This window comes from Anomaloglossus baeobatrachus, chromosome 6 (genome assembly GCF_048569485.1).
Source record: "Anomaloglossus baeobatrachus isolate aAnoBae1 chromosome 6, aAnoBae1.hap1, whole genome shotgun sequence".
NCBI classification, from domain to species: domain Eukaryota; kingdom Metazoa; phylum Chordata; class Amphibia; order Anura; family Aromobatidae; genus Anomaloglossus; species Anomaloglossus baeobatrachus.
The window spans coordinates 86,434,894-86,449,610 of NC_134358.1; the positions used below are offsets into that span (position 1 = coordinate 86,434,894).

Genomic DNA, 14,717 nt, shown 5'->3' on the forward strand with positions numbered 1-14,717 from the left:
CCAATTTCTGTGACGTAGCAGCGACCTTGTAAGTCGCTGTTATGATCGCTGCTTAGCTGTCAAACACAGCGACGCAGCAGCGATCATAACGTCGCTGTGCTACATGTGCAGAGAGCAGGGAGCCGCGCTTAGCGCTGGCTCCTTGCTCTCCTAGGTACAGTACACATCGGGTTAATTAACCCGATGTGTACTGCAGCTACATGTCACAGTGCAGAGAGCAGGGAGCCGCGCACACTGCTTAGCGCTGGCTCCCTGCTCTCCTTGCTACAGTATACATCGGGTTAATTACCCGATGTGTACTGCAGCCACATGTGCACAGAGCAGGAGCCGGCACTGGCAGCAAGGGCGGAGGCTGGTAACGAAGGTAAATATCGGGTAACCAGGGAAAGGTCTTCCCTTGGTTACCCGATGTTTACGCTGGTTACAGATGACCGCAGCTGCCAGACGCCGGCTCCTGCTCGCTTCATTTCGTCGCTCTCTCGCTGTCACACACAGCGATGTGTGTGTCACAGCGGGAGAGTGACGACCAAAAAATGAAGCTGGACATTCAGCAACGACCAGCGACCTCACAGCAGGGGCCAGGTCGTTGCTGGATGTCACACACAGCGACAGCGACGGGACGTCGCTGCAACGTCACAGAAATTGGTGACGTAACAGCGACGTCGTTGTCGCTGTCGCTTAGTGTGAACCCAGCTTTAGCTTGAACAGATAATTGGATAATGAGCAATAAACACAATCATCAATTAAGTAGACAATCCCATATCTTCTTCTACAATGAAGGAAGTAAAGAGATCCCACACAATTTTCTTTCTTCTTGCAGGACTGGAGAGTCAACCTTGATAATTGCAGGTCTAAAAGGTGGCTTTACACACAGCAACATCGCAAACGACATCGCTGTAACGTCACCGGTTTTGTGACGTAATAGCGACCTCCCCAGCGACATTGCAGTGTGTGAAACCCATCAGCGACCTGGCCCCTGCTGTGAAGTTGCTGATCGCTACAAATCGTTCAGGACCATTCTTTGGTCCTTTGTTTCCCGCTGTGCTGCAAAGTCTCAGTGTGTAAAGGGGACTTAAAACACTGGAAACGAGTGATGTGTCACAATATCTGTCAATCACTATTCTCTGTCAGTCGGTCTCTCCCTCTCGGTCTCTATTCTCTCTCTGTCGGTCCGTCACTATCTCTGTCCCTCTCTCACAGTCTGTCGGTCATTTTCCCCTCCTCTCTCATACTCACCGATCCCCGGCGCGGCGCTGCACGGCATTCACACTGCTGCGGCGGCTTTTACTATTTTGAAAAAGCCGGCCGCTCATTAAACAATTTCGTATTCCCTACTTTCCCCGCCTACAGGCGCCTATGATTGGTTGCAGTGAGACACGCCCCCACGCTGAGTGACAGGTGTCTCACTGCACCCAATCACAGCAGCCGGTGGGCGTGTCACTATGGAGTATAGAAATAAATAAATAATTAAAAAAAACGGCGTGCGGTTCCCCCAAATTTATTACCAGCCAGATAAAGCCATACGGCTGAAGGCTGGTATTCTCAGGATGGGGAGCGCCACGTTATGGGGAGCCCCCCAGCCTAACAATATCAGTCAGCAGCCGCCCAGAATTGCCGCATACATTATATGCGACAGTTCTGGGACTGTACCCGCCTCTTCCCGATTTGCCCTGGTGCGTTGGCAAATCGGGGTAATAAGGAGTTATTGGCAACCCATAGCTGCCAATAAATCCTAGATTAATCATGTCAGGCGTCTCCCCGAGATACCTTCCATGATTAATCTGTAAATTACAGTAAATAAACACACACACCCGAAAAAATCCTTTATTAGAAATAAAAAACACAAACAAATTCCCTCATCACCAATTTAATCAGCCCCAAAAAGCCCTCCTTGTCCGGCGTAATCCACGGACCTCCAGCGTCGCTTCCAGCTCAGCTGCATGGAGGTGACAGGAGCAGCAGAAGACACCGCCGCTCCTGTCACCTCCACGCAGCTAATAAAGACAGCCGTGCGATCGGCTGAGCTGTCACTGAGGTTACCCGCTGTCACTGGATCCAGCGGTAGATGCAGCGGTGGCCGCGGGTAACCTCAGTGACAGCTCAGCTGATTGCGCTACTCACCGCCGCTCCGGTCAGCTCCAGGCAGCAACTGAGGTGAGTAGCGCGATCAGCTGAGCTGTCACTGAGGTTACCCGCGGCCACCGCTGCATCCACCGCTGCATCCACCGCTGGATCCAGTGACAGTGGGTAACCTCAGTAACAGCTCAGACGATCGCACGGCTGTCTTCATTAGCTGCGTGGAGGTGACAGGAGCGGCGGTGTCTTCTGCTGCTCCTGTCACCTCCATGCAGCTGAGCTGGAAGCGACGCTGGAGGTCCGTGGATTACGCCGGACAAGGAGGGCTTTTTGGGGCTGATTAAATTAGTGATGAGGGAATTTGTTTGTGTTTTTTATTTCTAATAAAGGATTTTTTCGGGTGTGTGTGTTTATTTACTGTAATTTACAGATTAATCATGGAAGGTATCTCGGGGAGACGCCTGACATGATTAATCTAGGACTTATTGGCAGCTATGGGCTGCCAATAACTCCTTATTACCCCGATTTGTCAACGCACCAGGGTAAATGGGAAGAGCCGGGTACAGTCCCAGAACTGTCGCCTATAATGTATGCGTCAATTCTGGGCGGCTGCTGACTGATATTGTTAGGCTGGGGGGCTCCCCATAACGTGGCGCTCCCCATCCTGAGAATTCCAGCCTTCAGCCGTATGGCTTTATCTGGCTGGAATTAAATTTGGGGGGAACCCCACGCCGTTTTTTTTAATTAATTATTTATTTCTATACTCCATAGTGACACGCCCACCGGCTGCTGTGATTGGGTGCAGTGCAGTGAGACACCTGTCACTCAGCGTGGGGGCGTGTCTCACTGCAACCAATCATAGGCGCCTGTGGGCGGGGAAAGTAGGGAATACGAAATTGTTTAATGAGCGGCCGGCTTTTTCAAAATAGTAAAAGCCGCCGCAGCAGTGTGAATGCCGTGCAGCGCCGCGCCGGGGATCGGTGAGTATGAGAGAGGAGGGGAAAATGACCGACAGACTGTGAGAGAGGGACAGAGATAGTGACGGACCGACAGAGAGAGAATAGAGACCGAGAGGGAGAGATCGACTGACAGAGAATAGTGATTGACAGATATTGTGACACATCACTCGTTTCCAGTGTTTGACTAGCTAGGTCGTTCTGCAGGTCCGGACCGCTGTTGCGTCGTTGGCCAGGTTTGCTTGTTTGACAGCTCACCAGAGACTCACCAGAGACTTTGTAGCGATTCCGGCCAGGTTGGGATCGCTGGTGGGATCGCTGAAAGTCTCAGTGTGTAAAGGGGCCTTAAGGCAAATATCGGGTAACGAACCAGATATTGACCTTGGTTACGAGCGCACACCGCTTAGCGCTGGCTCCCTGCACACCTAGCCACAGTACACATTGGGTTAATTACCCGATGTGTACTCCAGCTACGTGTGCAGAGAGCAGGAAGCCGGCACTGACAGCTGAGAGCGGCGGACGCTAGAAACGAAGGTAAATATTGGGTAACCAAGGTAAGGGCTTCTTGGTTACCCGATGTTTACCGTGGTTACCAGCGTCCCCAGAAGCCGGCTCCCTGCTGCCTGCATATTTAGTTGTTGCTCTGTCGCTGTCACACACAGCGATGTGCGCTTCACAGCGGAATAGCAACAACTAAAAAATGGTCCAGGACATTCAGCAACAACCAACGACCTCACAGCAGGGGCCAGGTTGTTGCTGGATGTCACACACAGCAACATCGCTAGCAAGGTGTGCCTCAGCAGCGATGTTGCTAGCGATGTTGCTTAGTGTGACGGTACCTTAAGCGACGCTCCAGCGATCCCACCAGCAACCTGACCTGGCAGGGATCGCTGGAGTGTCGCTACATGGGTTGCTGGTGAGCTGTCACACAGGCAGATCTCACCAGCAACCAGTGACCAGTCCCCAGCCAGCAGCGACGCGTGGAAGCATGCTGCGCTTGGTAACTAAGGTAAATATCGGGTAACCAACCCAATATTTACCTTGATTACCAGCGCACACCGCTTAGCACTGGCTCCCTGCACACCTAGCCACAGTACACATCGGGTTAATTACCCGATGTGTACTCTGCTATGTGTGCAGGCGGCAGGGAGCCGGCTTCTGCGGACGCTGGTAACCACAGTAAATATCGGGTAACCAAGAAGCCCTTACCTTGGTTACCCGATATTTACCTTCGTTACCAGCGTCCGCCGCTCTCACACTGCTAGTGCCGGCTCCCTGTTCCCTGCACTCCTAGCCACAGTACACATCAGGTTAATTACCTGATGTGTAGTCTGGCTATGTGTGCAGGGAGCAGGGAGCCGGCACTGGCAGTGTGAGCGCAGCGGACGCTGGTAACGAAGGTGGCCAGGCCCCTTGGCTGAGAAACAGCACCAAAGCATGATGCTGCCACCACCATGCTTGACTGTAGGGATGGTATTCTTGAGGTCGTATGCAGTGCCATCCAGTCTCCAAACGTCACGTGTGTGGTTGGCACCAAAGATCTCGATCTTGGTCTCATCAGACCAGAGAACCTTGAACCAGTCTGTCTCAGAGTCCTCCAAGTGATCATGAGCAAACTGTAGACGAGCCTTGACATGACGCTTTGAAAGTAAAGGTACCTTACGGGCTTGTCTGGAACGGAGACCATTGCGGTGGAGTACGTTACTTATGGTATTGACTGAAACCAATGTCCCCACTGCCATGAGATCTTCCCGGAGCTCCTTCCTTGTTGTCCTTGGGTTAGCCTTGATTCTTCGGACAAGCCTAGCCTCGGCACGGGAGGAAACTTTCAAAGGCTGTCCAGGCCGTGGAAGGCTAACAGTAGTTCCATAAGCCTTCCACTTCCGGATGATGCTCCCAACAGTGGAGACAGGTAGGCCCAACTCCTTGGAAAGGGTTTTGTACCCCTTGCCAGCCTTGTGACCCTCCACGATCTTGTCTCTGATGGCCTTGGAATGCTCCTTTGTCTTTCCCATGTTGACCATGTATGAGTGCTGTTCACAAGTTTGCGGAGGGTCTTAATTAGTCAGAAAAGGCTGGAAAAAGAGATAATTAATCCAAACATGTGAAGCTCATTGTTCTTTGTGCCTGAAATACTTCTTAATACTTTAGGGGAACCAAACAGAATTCTGATGGTTTGAGGGGTTGAATAATAAATGACTCTCTGAATAAACTTTTCACAATTTAAAAAAAAAAATAAAAAAAGAAATAACATTCTTTTTGGCTGCAGTGCATTTCACACTTCCAGGCTGATCTACAGTCCAAATGTCACAATGCCAAGTTAATTCCGAATGTGTAAACCTGCTAAATCTGCAGGGGGTTGAAGACTACTTGTAGGCACTGTAAATGATATCTCTCCCTCAGTCATGGTGAGTGACCTGTTAAAGGAAACTTGTCAGTCGATACATGCTGCCCATGGTGTGTTCAGAATGTATCAGTCACTTGCTGTGCGATCACAGCATGTATGTTTAATTCTGAAACGCTGCGTTATTTTAAAGAAAACATACTTTTAATAGCTACCGGGTACTGAGCCGAACTATTGACTAGTCATACAGGCGTTTCTCCAGTGGCTTCTCTCTGCCTGCTGACAGTGACTGACAAATCAATGCCTATATGTGCGTATAGAAAGAGATCTGTCAGTCACTGTCAGCGGTCGGGGTGAAGTCGCCGGATAACAGACTAGTCAATATCAACAGCTATTAAAAGTATATTTTTCTCTGAAACACCGAAGTGTTTCAGCATTAAACATACTTGGCTATGACCATTTTAAATTCAGAACGAAATTGAGTCATTACGCCAAATTATATTTTGCAACGTGCAATCAAATAACTTATTAAAGTGTAAGGTGCATATATTAAAAGGGAGAAGGATTTACAGTTATTCATTCAGTGGTAAAATACACGGATAGAGGAAAAATTACCATGCAGCCAATGACTGATGCATGCTACCCACGGTCTGGTCTGCAAGTATCAGCTGACAGGTTCTCTTTAAGCCCAATGTATAACTGCCTACTGCATCACGTAAGTCTGTATCCTGGCTGCCCAGCCACCTTTGGCTGCTTAGCACACATTAAATGCTCTCTCTCCATGTTCTTTGCATGTTTCCATGCAGCCACATATATTGGAGGGGGGTGGTGGCATGCCAGGCATTGTGGGGGATTTACGCCACATGTGGGAGGAAGGTACTTAGTGTTCTGATCCTGCGCATGCGCGCTCTAGCTCGGCTGTTCTTCCACGGCCAGTGACGTCATTCTCGTGCCTTTTTTAAAGTGACACTGGCCCTGGTTCATAACGCTCATGCCAGGCAGCCCTTCTATCTGTATGCAGAGGTATCGATGCCCCCAAGGAGCATTATGGTCACACTGGGTCACTAGGTAATCATATCCTTTTTCCTTCTAGATGCTGGCTCCCCAGAAAAGGAAATCAAGGCACAGGCTTTTCGCTGCCTGCAACCAGCCATTACCTTGTGACTACGTTCAGGATGTACCTTCCTCCTGGGGGACACCTTAGTTGGCGCCCTTCCATCAGAAGCTGTATCATTCCCCAGCTGCCTCGAAGGTCAGCTATCAGGGACCTTTCAGGATTTCTGCAAATAAAGTGCCAAGAAAACATTACAGGGAGCTCTCTCCCCAAGTATTGTCTTTCACGTCATCCTATGGATGACCTATATCTGCCTACTCACTTATTAAAGGTGTCAAGAGGGCAGTTGAATCAAAGTCATTGACTATAAGCCAAAAAAAATAGAAGCTGTTTTATTTTCCTCTGAAAGAAAGGGCATTTTCAGTGCATCCAGTGTTGAATGAATGCCTCAAGAGTGAAAGGATGATGCCTGCAAAGAGCTTCGATCTAGTTGTTAGATTCAAAAATATCTAAAGATTAGACTATTCACAGTCCCTGGTCTGGTAAAACCCTCCCAAGGAGTAGCCAGATTAACAAGGGGGTCTGTCTTTCTGACAGAAGAGTCCTCCCTCCTTAAAGAACCCATGTAAAGAAAAGCGGATTCTCTTCCGAAGAAGAATTATACGTATAGCCACTGCCAAAAAACTAGATGACAAAAAGTGTCAACATGGTTTCCTCTGCTTTTGGTAAGATAAAAATTAGATTTAGCTTTTAGATCTGTATGAGGGAAAGGATCCCTGGTTGCTAGTGAATTGTGGGTTGTAACCACATTTTATTGATCAGAAAGGGTCTTTTCAGCATTAATATCCTTATGGATGTTTGATGGTCCAAGAATTGGTCAAAAGGATTAATTACAAAAGTGGGACACTTTGAATAGTTGTAACATTTTGCAGTAATGTGAAGTTTTGTAAAAATGACAAAAGTTGCAACATTTTTGCACGAGTTTTTGGGCAGCTCCGCCAGAATGGTAGGACCTGTGTAGGGAGAACACTACACCCGCTCATCAAATTCTTCAAAACTGGTGGAGTTTCTTACACCAGAAAGGTTACTCCACTGATAAAATGCGCCAAATTCATTAAGTGGCATGTGTTCTTAATGAACTTAGGGCATCATATACCTGCACACCCCTCAAAACTAGTGTACAAATCACCAGTCTTAATAAATCAGAGCCTAAATGTCTCAAAGCCCTCATTCACAATAGATTATGGTTGACCGAACCCGCCAATTTTTGGTGGGACCGTCTGACTACCAAATTGTATGGAGGCTTCCCATTTCTTCCCAGACAGATGTCGAAGAATAGAAGGATCGAGTAGTTAAGAATTGATCCTTTTATGTGGATGCTAGAATAAAAACAATAAAGTACTCCCTTTCAGTAATACACACATGGTACAAAAATGGTTTATTTGATATTTACAAGAACATGCCCAAAAGGCACATAAATATAAAACACTTCAGTCCATTAAAAAAAATATTTTTATCTCTAATTTAAAAGTAATACTTATAAGAATGGTTACAGCCAACGGTGCTGAGACTTCAACTACTGGGATTCCTTGATCTTTCCTAAATCAAGAATCTTTCATCTATAAGGGTTTTGGAGGCCAAATTCTTTTGTCCTACAGCAGCACGAATACGCCGGAAACACTGAGGGGTAAAAAAAACAGCATAAAAGTAAAAAGAAAATGTAGAATTTTATATTTTTAGTAAAAAGTAGACTTACTTCTTGTTGCAGATAGGTGATAATTGCAGCCAGAACAAAGTTTTGAGACATGATATCAACAACACAGAAGACGAGAGTATCAAAGATGAGGAGTGTCGATTCATGACCGTAGAAAAGGACGTCACTGAAGGAGTGAGTCTCATCTATGGATGACACCAAAATGGAAAAAAAATGGAAAATTATATCTTTAGGTAAGTAAAATGCCAAGAATTGTCCAGTTTTTATATTAAGTATAGGACGTACACTAGTACTAACTCAACGGTTTACAACGGTCCTAAACAAACTAACCACGAAGCAAACCTAGAAAAATGTCCTTGAAGCATCAATATAATTCCACGTGCTATGACAACTCATAGTGGTATTATTATAATCCTCCAAGCTATATCATTTTCTATATAATGCCATCCACACAGAGCCAGTCATAGTGCTCATATGATAGAAAAAGAAATAGTGAACATTCTGTATATACCACACCTAGTGTCCATTAAATACTACAATCCATAGTGCCCATATAATAGTGGTAGCAATAATCAGATGCTTGTTAAAGGGGTTGTCCATAATTATGAGAACACCTTTTCATTCTCCATGTTTGGCCCCATTAAACTAAAAAAGTTTATACTCCCCTCTGGTGCCGGCGCCAATCCAGCAATGATGGTGCTTATTTTCGAGGGGAAGTCAAGGAGAGAGAAGCTGGGGGTGATTGGCCACAGGGCTCGCATGACGTAACAACCTTATGTAAGCCCCGTGAACGCGAGAGTGTCCACACCAATGTAACAGTGCTGCCACTGGAGGGGAGTATCACCTTTTTTATTTTAATGGGGCCAAACAAAGGGAATGAAAAGAGATTGCTCAAGTAGTGGACAATCCCTTTGAGGCTACCGAGCTGGTAGAGTCCGCAGTGTCTGGCCTATCTCCAGGGAACAAAAAATGAGCGTCCACTAGAAATCCAACAAACAGGATCCTTCTTTCCCCTAACATCATCTATCACGTTTGCGAGAGGCGTCATCATCTTGATGTAAATGCTCCCTTCCCAGGTGGAGGAGGCGGCTGCACTTAGGTGGTTTCTCCCCAGCCTCATCCAATCTCTACAATGAATAAAAGTCGTTACCACTGTAAAATATGCTTCTGTCCATTGGCTCCATGAACTCCATACTGAGTATTCGTTCCAGAAGTAGCTTGTCTTTCACAAAGTAATCCATGTCTTTAAAAGCCTGTAAGCCCAACAAAGAGAAACCAATCAGACCTATTCTTTAGGGTTTTTTTTCTACTTTAGATAATTATCATTTGTAATAACAATTCATCTGTTGGTTATAAGGCAGCAGAGACGTCTGACTCCTCACAACGGACTCATCTAGGTAAATAATGTTACTGCACTTTTTACACATTATTTACAGGGTTCTTCTCATATAATAAAAAAAGTTATTACCGATCCCAAGAACGGAGCACTGAAATGCTCCATATGTAGGGAACGATGGCCATACTATTTATTTTCTATGGGACAGCTTAATACAGCGCTCGGCTATTTACGGCAGTCCTATAAAGAATGAATAGAGGGCTGATACAAATGCCTGTTAAATTTTAATATTGATCCTTTTATTCCCAGGGAAGATAAAGATAATCTGTCCCCAGAGGTACCTGGTAGCGACTTATAATACTCGTCCCATTGTGAACATATGGATGCTTGGCTAAGCTGAGCGTTTCTCTAAATGAAGGGAAAGCTGTCGGCCAAACAAGGTTTTGGGCACAATTACTGAGGAAAATGCTCTATGTTTTTACGTCATACTTGATTATAAAGGCTAGAGTAACAATATTGGGGATGTCACAGAGCGAAATGCTGCATTAGACGACCCCTTCTTATACACCCTCTCACAGTACTACAGTATGAGTTCTTCCATGAGAGATCCCCATTTTAACCAAATCCAAGAGTTGCATCAATTATGACCCTTGGCTTTGGGGGACTGGCGAAACCACTAAAAGCAATGGGATTTTTTTTAATGGTGTATGTATTTTCAGCAAGAGAGGCTAACCCCTACCAATTCCAAGATCATATATTATATGGTGTCTGCCATGCGTGTTTCAAACAACCACCTGCTAGTAGTCAGATCTGCATGAAGGCCACGTGCACACGTTGAGTATTTGGTGAGTTATTTACCTCAGTATTTGTAGCCAAAACCAGGAGTAGATGATAAATACAGAAGTGGTACCCGTGTTTCTATTATACTTTTCCTTGGACTGTCCCACTCCTATTTTTGAATACAAATACTGAGATAAAAAGTTCACCAAACACTGCACATGTGTACATGGCCCAAGACAGGTTTATCCAAGCCCGACAGATACTTTAAAAGCCATTGAAAATACCTGGATAATATTAATAAAAATGTATGGCCTATCAATTGAAAATTCCAAAAGTGCTGATAGATGTAGGTCCCATCTCTAGGGCCCTTAATTATCATAAAAATGGGGGTCCTGTGAGCCTTGTTTGCAGATTCCGTCTGGACGGTTTCCAAAGAAGTTAATGAACAGGTGCTGCACCTTGGAAGTTTAGGCAGTTTTAGGAAGAGCTGGGAGTGGTTGGTCTGAAATTTCCCAAAAAGCGAGTGCTTCAAAGAGAATATCTGGGTTGTCAAAAATCCGGCATCTTTTTATCCCTTCCCAATAGACCACTTACCATATCATATTGTTCTTATACCCCACTCTTTGAATGACTGATATCAATCAAGGACTGGCCTGTGTGATGCAAAGAAGTTATATATCCCTTGTTTGATCATAGGCAGTATTTAATACAATGTTTTTGGTACCAGGGAAAAGGATTAAAGGGAACTTTTCACCAGATTTGGCAACTATAAGCTGCGGCCATCACCAGTGAGCTCTTATATACAGCATTTCAGAATACAGTATATAAGAGTCTAGGCCGCGCTGTATAACGTAAAAAACACTTTTATTATACTCACTTAGGGGGCGGTCCTGTCCGATGGGTGGCACTGCTCTCCAGTCCGCCGCCTCCTCTCTCCGGTCCGGCGCCTTCTCTCTGCTACGATCTCCATCCTCCTTCTACCCAGCCCAGGCCGGCATTGCAATCTTGCGCAGGTGCACTTTAATCTGCCCTGCTGAGGGCAGATCAATGTACTATAATGGCGGGCACCATGAAAGGTTAAAGACCGCTCTCGCATGCGCACTACATTACTTTGGGTAGAGCAAAGTGCACCTGCACAGAACCTCAATGCCGGCTAGTGTGCATGACGTAGGGCGCGTCATGCACACGGGCATCAGAAGAAGGAAGGCGATCGCTGCAGAGTGGAGGCGCCAGACCGGAGAGCAGCGACAACCATTGGACCGGACCACCCCCTAGCTGAGAATTATTAAAGTGTTTTTTACGTTATACAGAGCGACCTGGGCTCTTATATACAGTATTCTAGAATGCTATACAGTGGAACCTCAGTTAATGAGTAACCCAGTTAGCGAGTATTCCGTTTAATGAGCAAAGCTTTCTGTAAATTTGTAACTCACTTTACGAGTAAGCTTTGCCGTACGAGCAAAATACTCACCGCACACACTTCTGGTTCCGTACATCCACCGCGCTCTAACCCGCTCTTACAGTCCGCACAAACACGTACAATATTATGCTCACCTTACCTTCCGTTCCATCTCCGGCCTAACGGTTCTTGTAGTTCGCCGCTACAGGATGTGTATCGGTAACCATCGCAATGAGGGAGGAGCTTCCGCTGTCAGCCGCTACTCAAAGGCAGCGCGCTGAATCAGAGGCAAGCGGCTCCTGCCTTTGACGTCAACGCTCTGACAGCAGAAGTTCCTCCCTCGTCGCGATGGTGTGTGTGTGTGGAATGGCACAATAGGGGACCAGGATGGGACATTTAACAAGTTGTGGAACGAATTGTCTGCATTGCAATGATTTCCTATGGGAAATCTTGCTTTGCTAGACAAGTAACTTGGTTAACAAGCACACTCCCAGAACGGATTGTTCTCGTTAACCAAAATTCCACTGTATATAAGAGCTCGCTGATAGTGGCCGCAGCTTATAGTCGCCAAATCTGGTGACAGGTTCCCTTTAATGAAAGTTTTTAATACATAATAAAAATAGGTAAATTTTAAAGGTTTTGGGGTTTTTTTCATAGAAATTTTCATATTAGCAAAGCTTTTTAGATAAAGAGTGACCCTTTCTGGAATTGTGTTTTGTTACCCAAATCTTATATAAACTCAAGAATAACATTCTGACTCCTATAAACCTTCTCAATGTTTAACTACCAGGACATGATACATACATGATCAATAAAGGAACTCAGGAACTTATTCATGGTGTTATAGGCTTTTGTGCTCTGTTCTGAAACTGTTGCAAAACTGTGTAAAAACCGAGAGGGTCCATGATTCTGAAAATTAAAAGAAAGGCAAAAAGAATAAAATGTTTTGTTGCAAGACAAGACTGCATTGCAAAAAGGTTTTATCATAATAACCTTTATAAAATTATCATGGATCCGATCAAACTGTCCCCTGGTCCGGCTGGAAATAGAAATCTGAAATGTCTGAATATCAGTGTTTGGCTGTAGTCCTCTTTGGCTGCACATATTCTCCTACAATAGAGAAGTAAAAAAAGTTTTTAATTAACGGACATATGTTAAAGAAAACATTATTCACCCATTTAATCCCCACCACTGCAGCACTGTATTCCCGACCCTACCCGGTGGTCTTCTATATACCTGGTCTCAGCAGTCTGGGGCCGTATACAGAAATGTATAGTGCTTGTCCATTTACTTTAGTCCATCTATATATACCCCTCATTCTTTATTGCTGTGTATCTATTTATTTGCATATTAAATTAGGGTATTTTAAAGCAGTGTATATATACTCCTGGTGCCATATACAGCTCAGGCCTGTGATCTACTATAGCAGTCCTATGGGCTATATGGGACCTCATTGCGGCATCCAAAGTAATGGAAGACCAGTGGAGAAGATGGGGGAATACTGAAGGACAAAATGAGTGAGTTTATATTGCCGTATTTTTCTGACTATAAGATACACTTTTTATCAAGATAACGTCTTGCTAAAATGTATGTGCGTCGTATAGTCCGCAGTCAGTAGGGTCAGCGGTGTGAGACCTCCCAGACTGCCTCCCTAAATCACAGGGAAGAGCATTAATAACCGCTGTACTGCTATCACTGAGATAAGTAAATGGCTGCACAGTTCTCTCTCCATCTGTGTCATTAATGCTGAGCAGGAGGTACTGAGCAGAGCTTCCTAGCAGTTAGGGAAAGCTGACAGCCACATGAGGATTAATACAATGGATCTGTGGAGCAAAGGCTGAAAAAAAATATAACGGTCACACGTATATAATACGTGGATTTACACTTAGAAGAGTCTCAGTCTCCCAGACACAAGCTGATCTAGTGGATTACATTCTCTGTCTGTGCAACATATAGAATCCATATATAGGATTCCTTCCACCGCAATGCTGTGTGATGTAGCAGAGCTGCATGGGTTGAAGGAGAAAGAAGAGGGAGTAATAAACATGGAGTCTCTAAGTGTGTCTGTGTATTTATTTCTATTAAAGTATTTTTTCTCTGTGTGGTGTCTTTTTTTTTAACCCTTTATTGGAGATTCTTAATGGCCGGGTCAAACTTGCCTGACATTAAGAATCTCTGGCTTAATACTAGCTAGTAAAACAAAGCTAGTATTAACCCATTATTACCCAGCAAGCCACCCGGCTTCAGGGCTGCTGGAGGAGTGGGATACAGCGCCAGATGATGGCGCTTCTATGAAAGCACCATTTTCTGGGGTGGCTGCGGACTGCAATTCGCAGCAGAGGGGCCCAGAAAGCTCGGGCCAACCTGTGCTGAGAATTCCAATCCCCAGCTGCCGAGTTGTACCTGGCTGGACACAAAAATGGGGCAAAGCCCATGTCGATTATTTTTTTTTAATTATTTCATGAAATTCATGAAATAATTAAAAAAAGGGCTTCCCTATTTTTTTAGTTCACAGCCGGGTACAAATAGGCAGCTGGGGGTTGGGGCAGCCGTGCTTGCCTGCTGTACCTGGCTAGCATACAAAAATATGGCGAAGCCCACATCATTTTTTGGGGGGGCAAAAAACTCCTGCATACAGTCCTGGATGGAGTATGCTGAGCCTTGTAGTTCTGCAGCTGCTGTCTGCTCTCCTGCATACACTAGTGAATGGCGCATGCTGAGCCTTGTAGTTCTGCAGCTGCTGTCTGCTCTCCTGCATACACTAGTGAATTGAGCATGCTGAGCCTTGTAGTTCTGCAGCTGCTGTCTGCTCTCCTCCATACAGATAGACAGCAGACAGCAGCTGCAGAACTACAAGGCTCAGCATACTCCATCCAGGACTGTATGCAGGAGTTTTTTGCCCCCCCAAAAAATTACGTGGGCTTCGCCATGTTTTTGTATGCTAGCCAGGTACAGCAGGCAGCTACGGGCTGCCCCCAACCCCCAGCTGCCTATTTGTACCCGGCTGGGAACCAAAAATATAGGGAAGCCCTTTTTTTTTTTAAATGAATTTCATGAA

The 14,717-nt window shown here is 45.6% G+C and overlaps 1 protein-coding gene across 2 annotated transcripts in view; it reads right to left on the reverse strand.

The window, feature by feature from the left end:
* Window positions 1–7,855: 7,855 nt before the first annotated feature.
* TMEM67 (transmembrane protein 67) overlaps window positions 7,856–14,717 on the reverse strand; it is a 135,625-nt gene continuing 128,763 nt past the window's right edge. For both annotated transcript variants that reach the window (XM_075316256.1, XM_075316255.1), the window contains 5 exons: window positions 12,653–12,769; window positions 12,464–12,568; window positions 9,295–9,397; window positions 8,187–8,329; window positions 7,856–8,110 (listed from right to left, as the gene is read on the reverse strand). In XM_075316256.1, coding sequence (XP_075172371.1) covers window positions 8,030–8,110; window positions 8,187–8,329; window positions 9,295–9,397; window positions 12,464–12,568; window positions 12,653–12,769 — 549 coding nt within the window. In that variant the 3' untranslated portion in view covers window positions 7,856–8,029. The remainder of the gene's footprint in view (window positions 8,111–8,186; window positions 8,330–9,294; window positions 9,398–12,463; window positions 12,569–12,652; window positions 12,770–14,717) is intronic.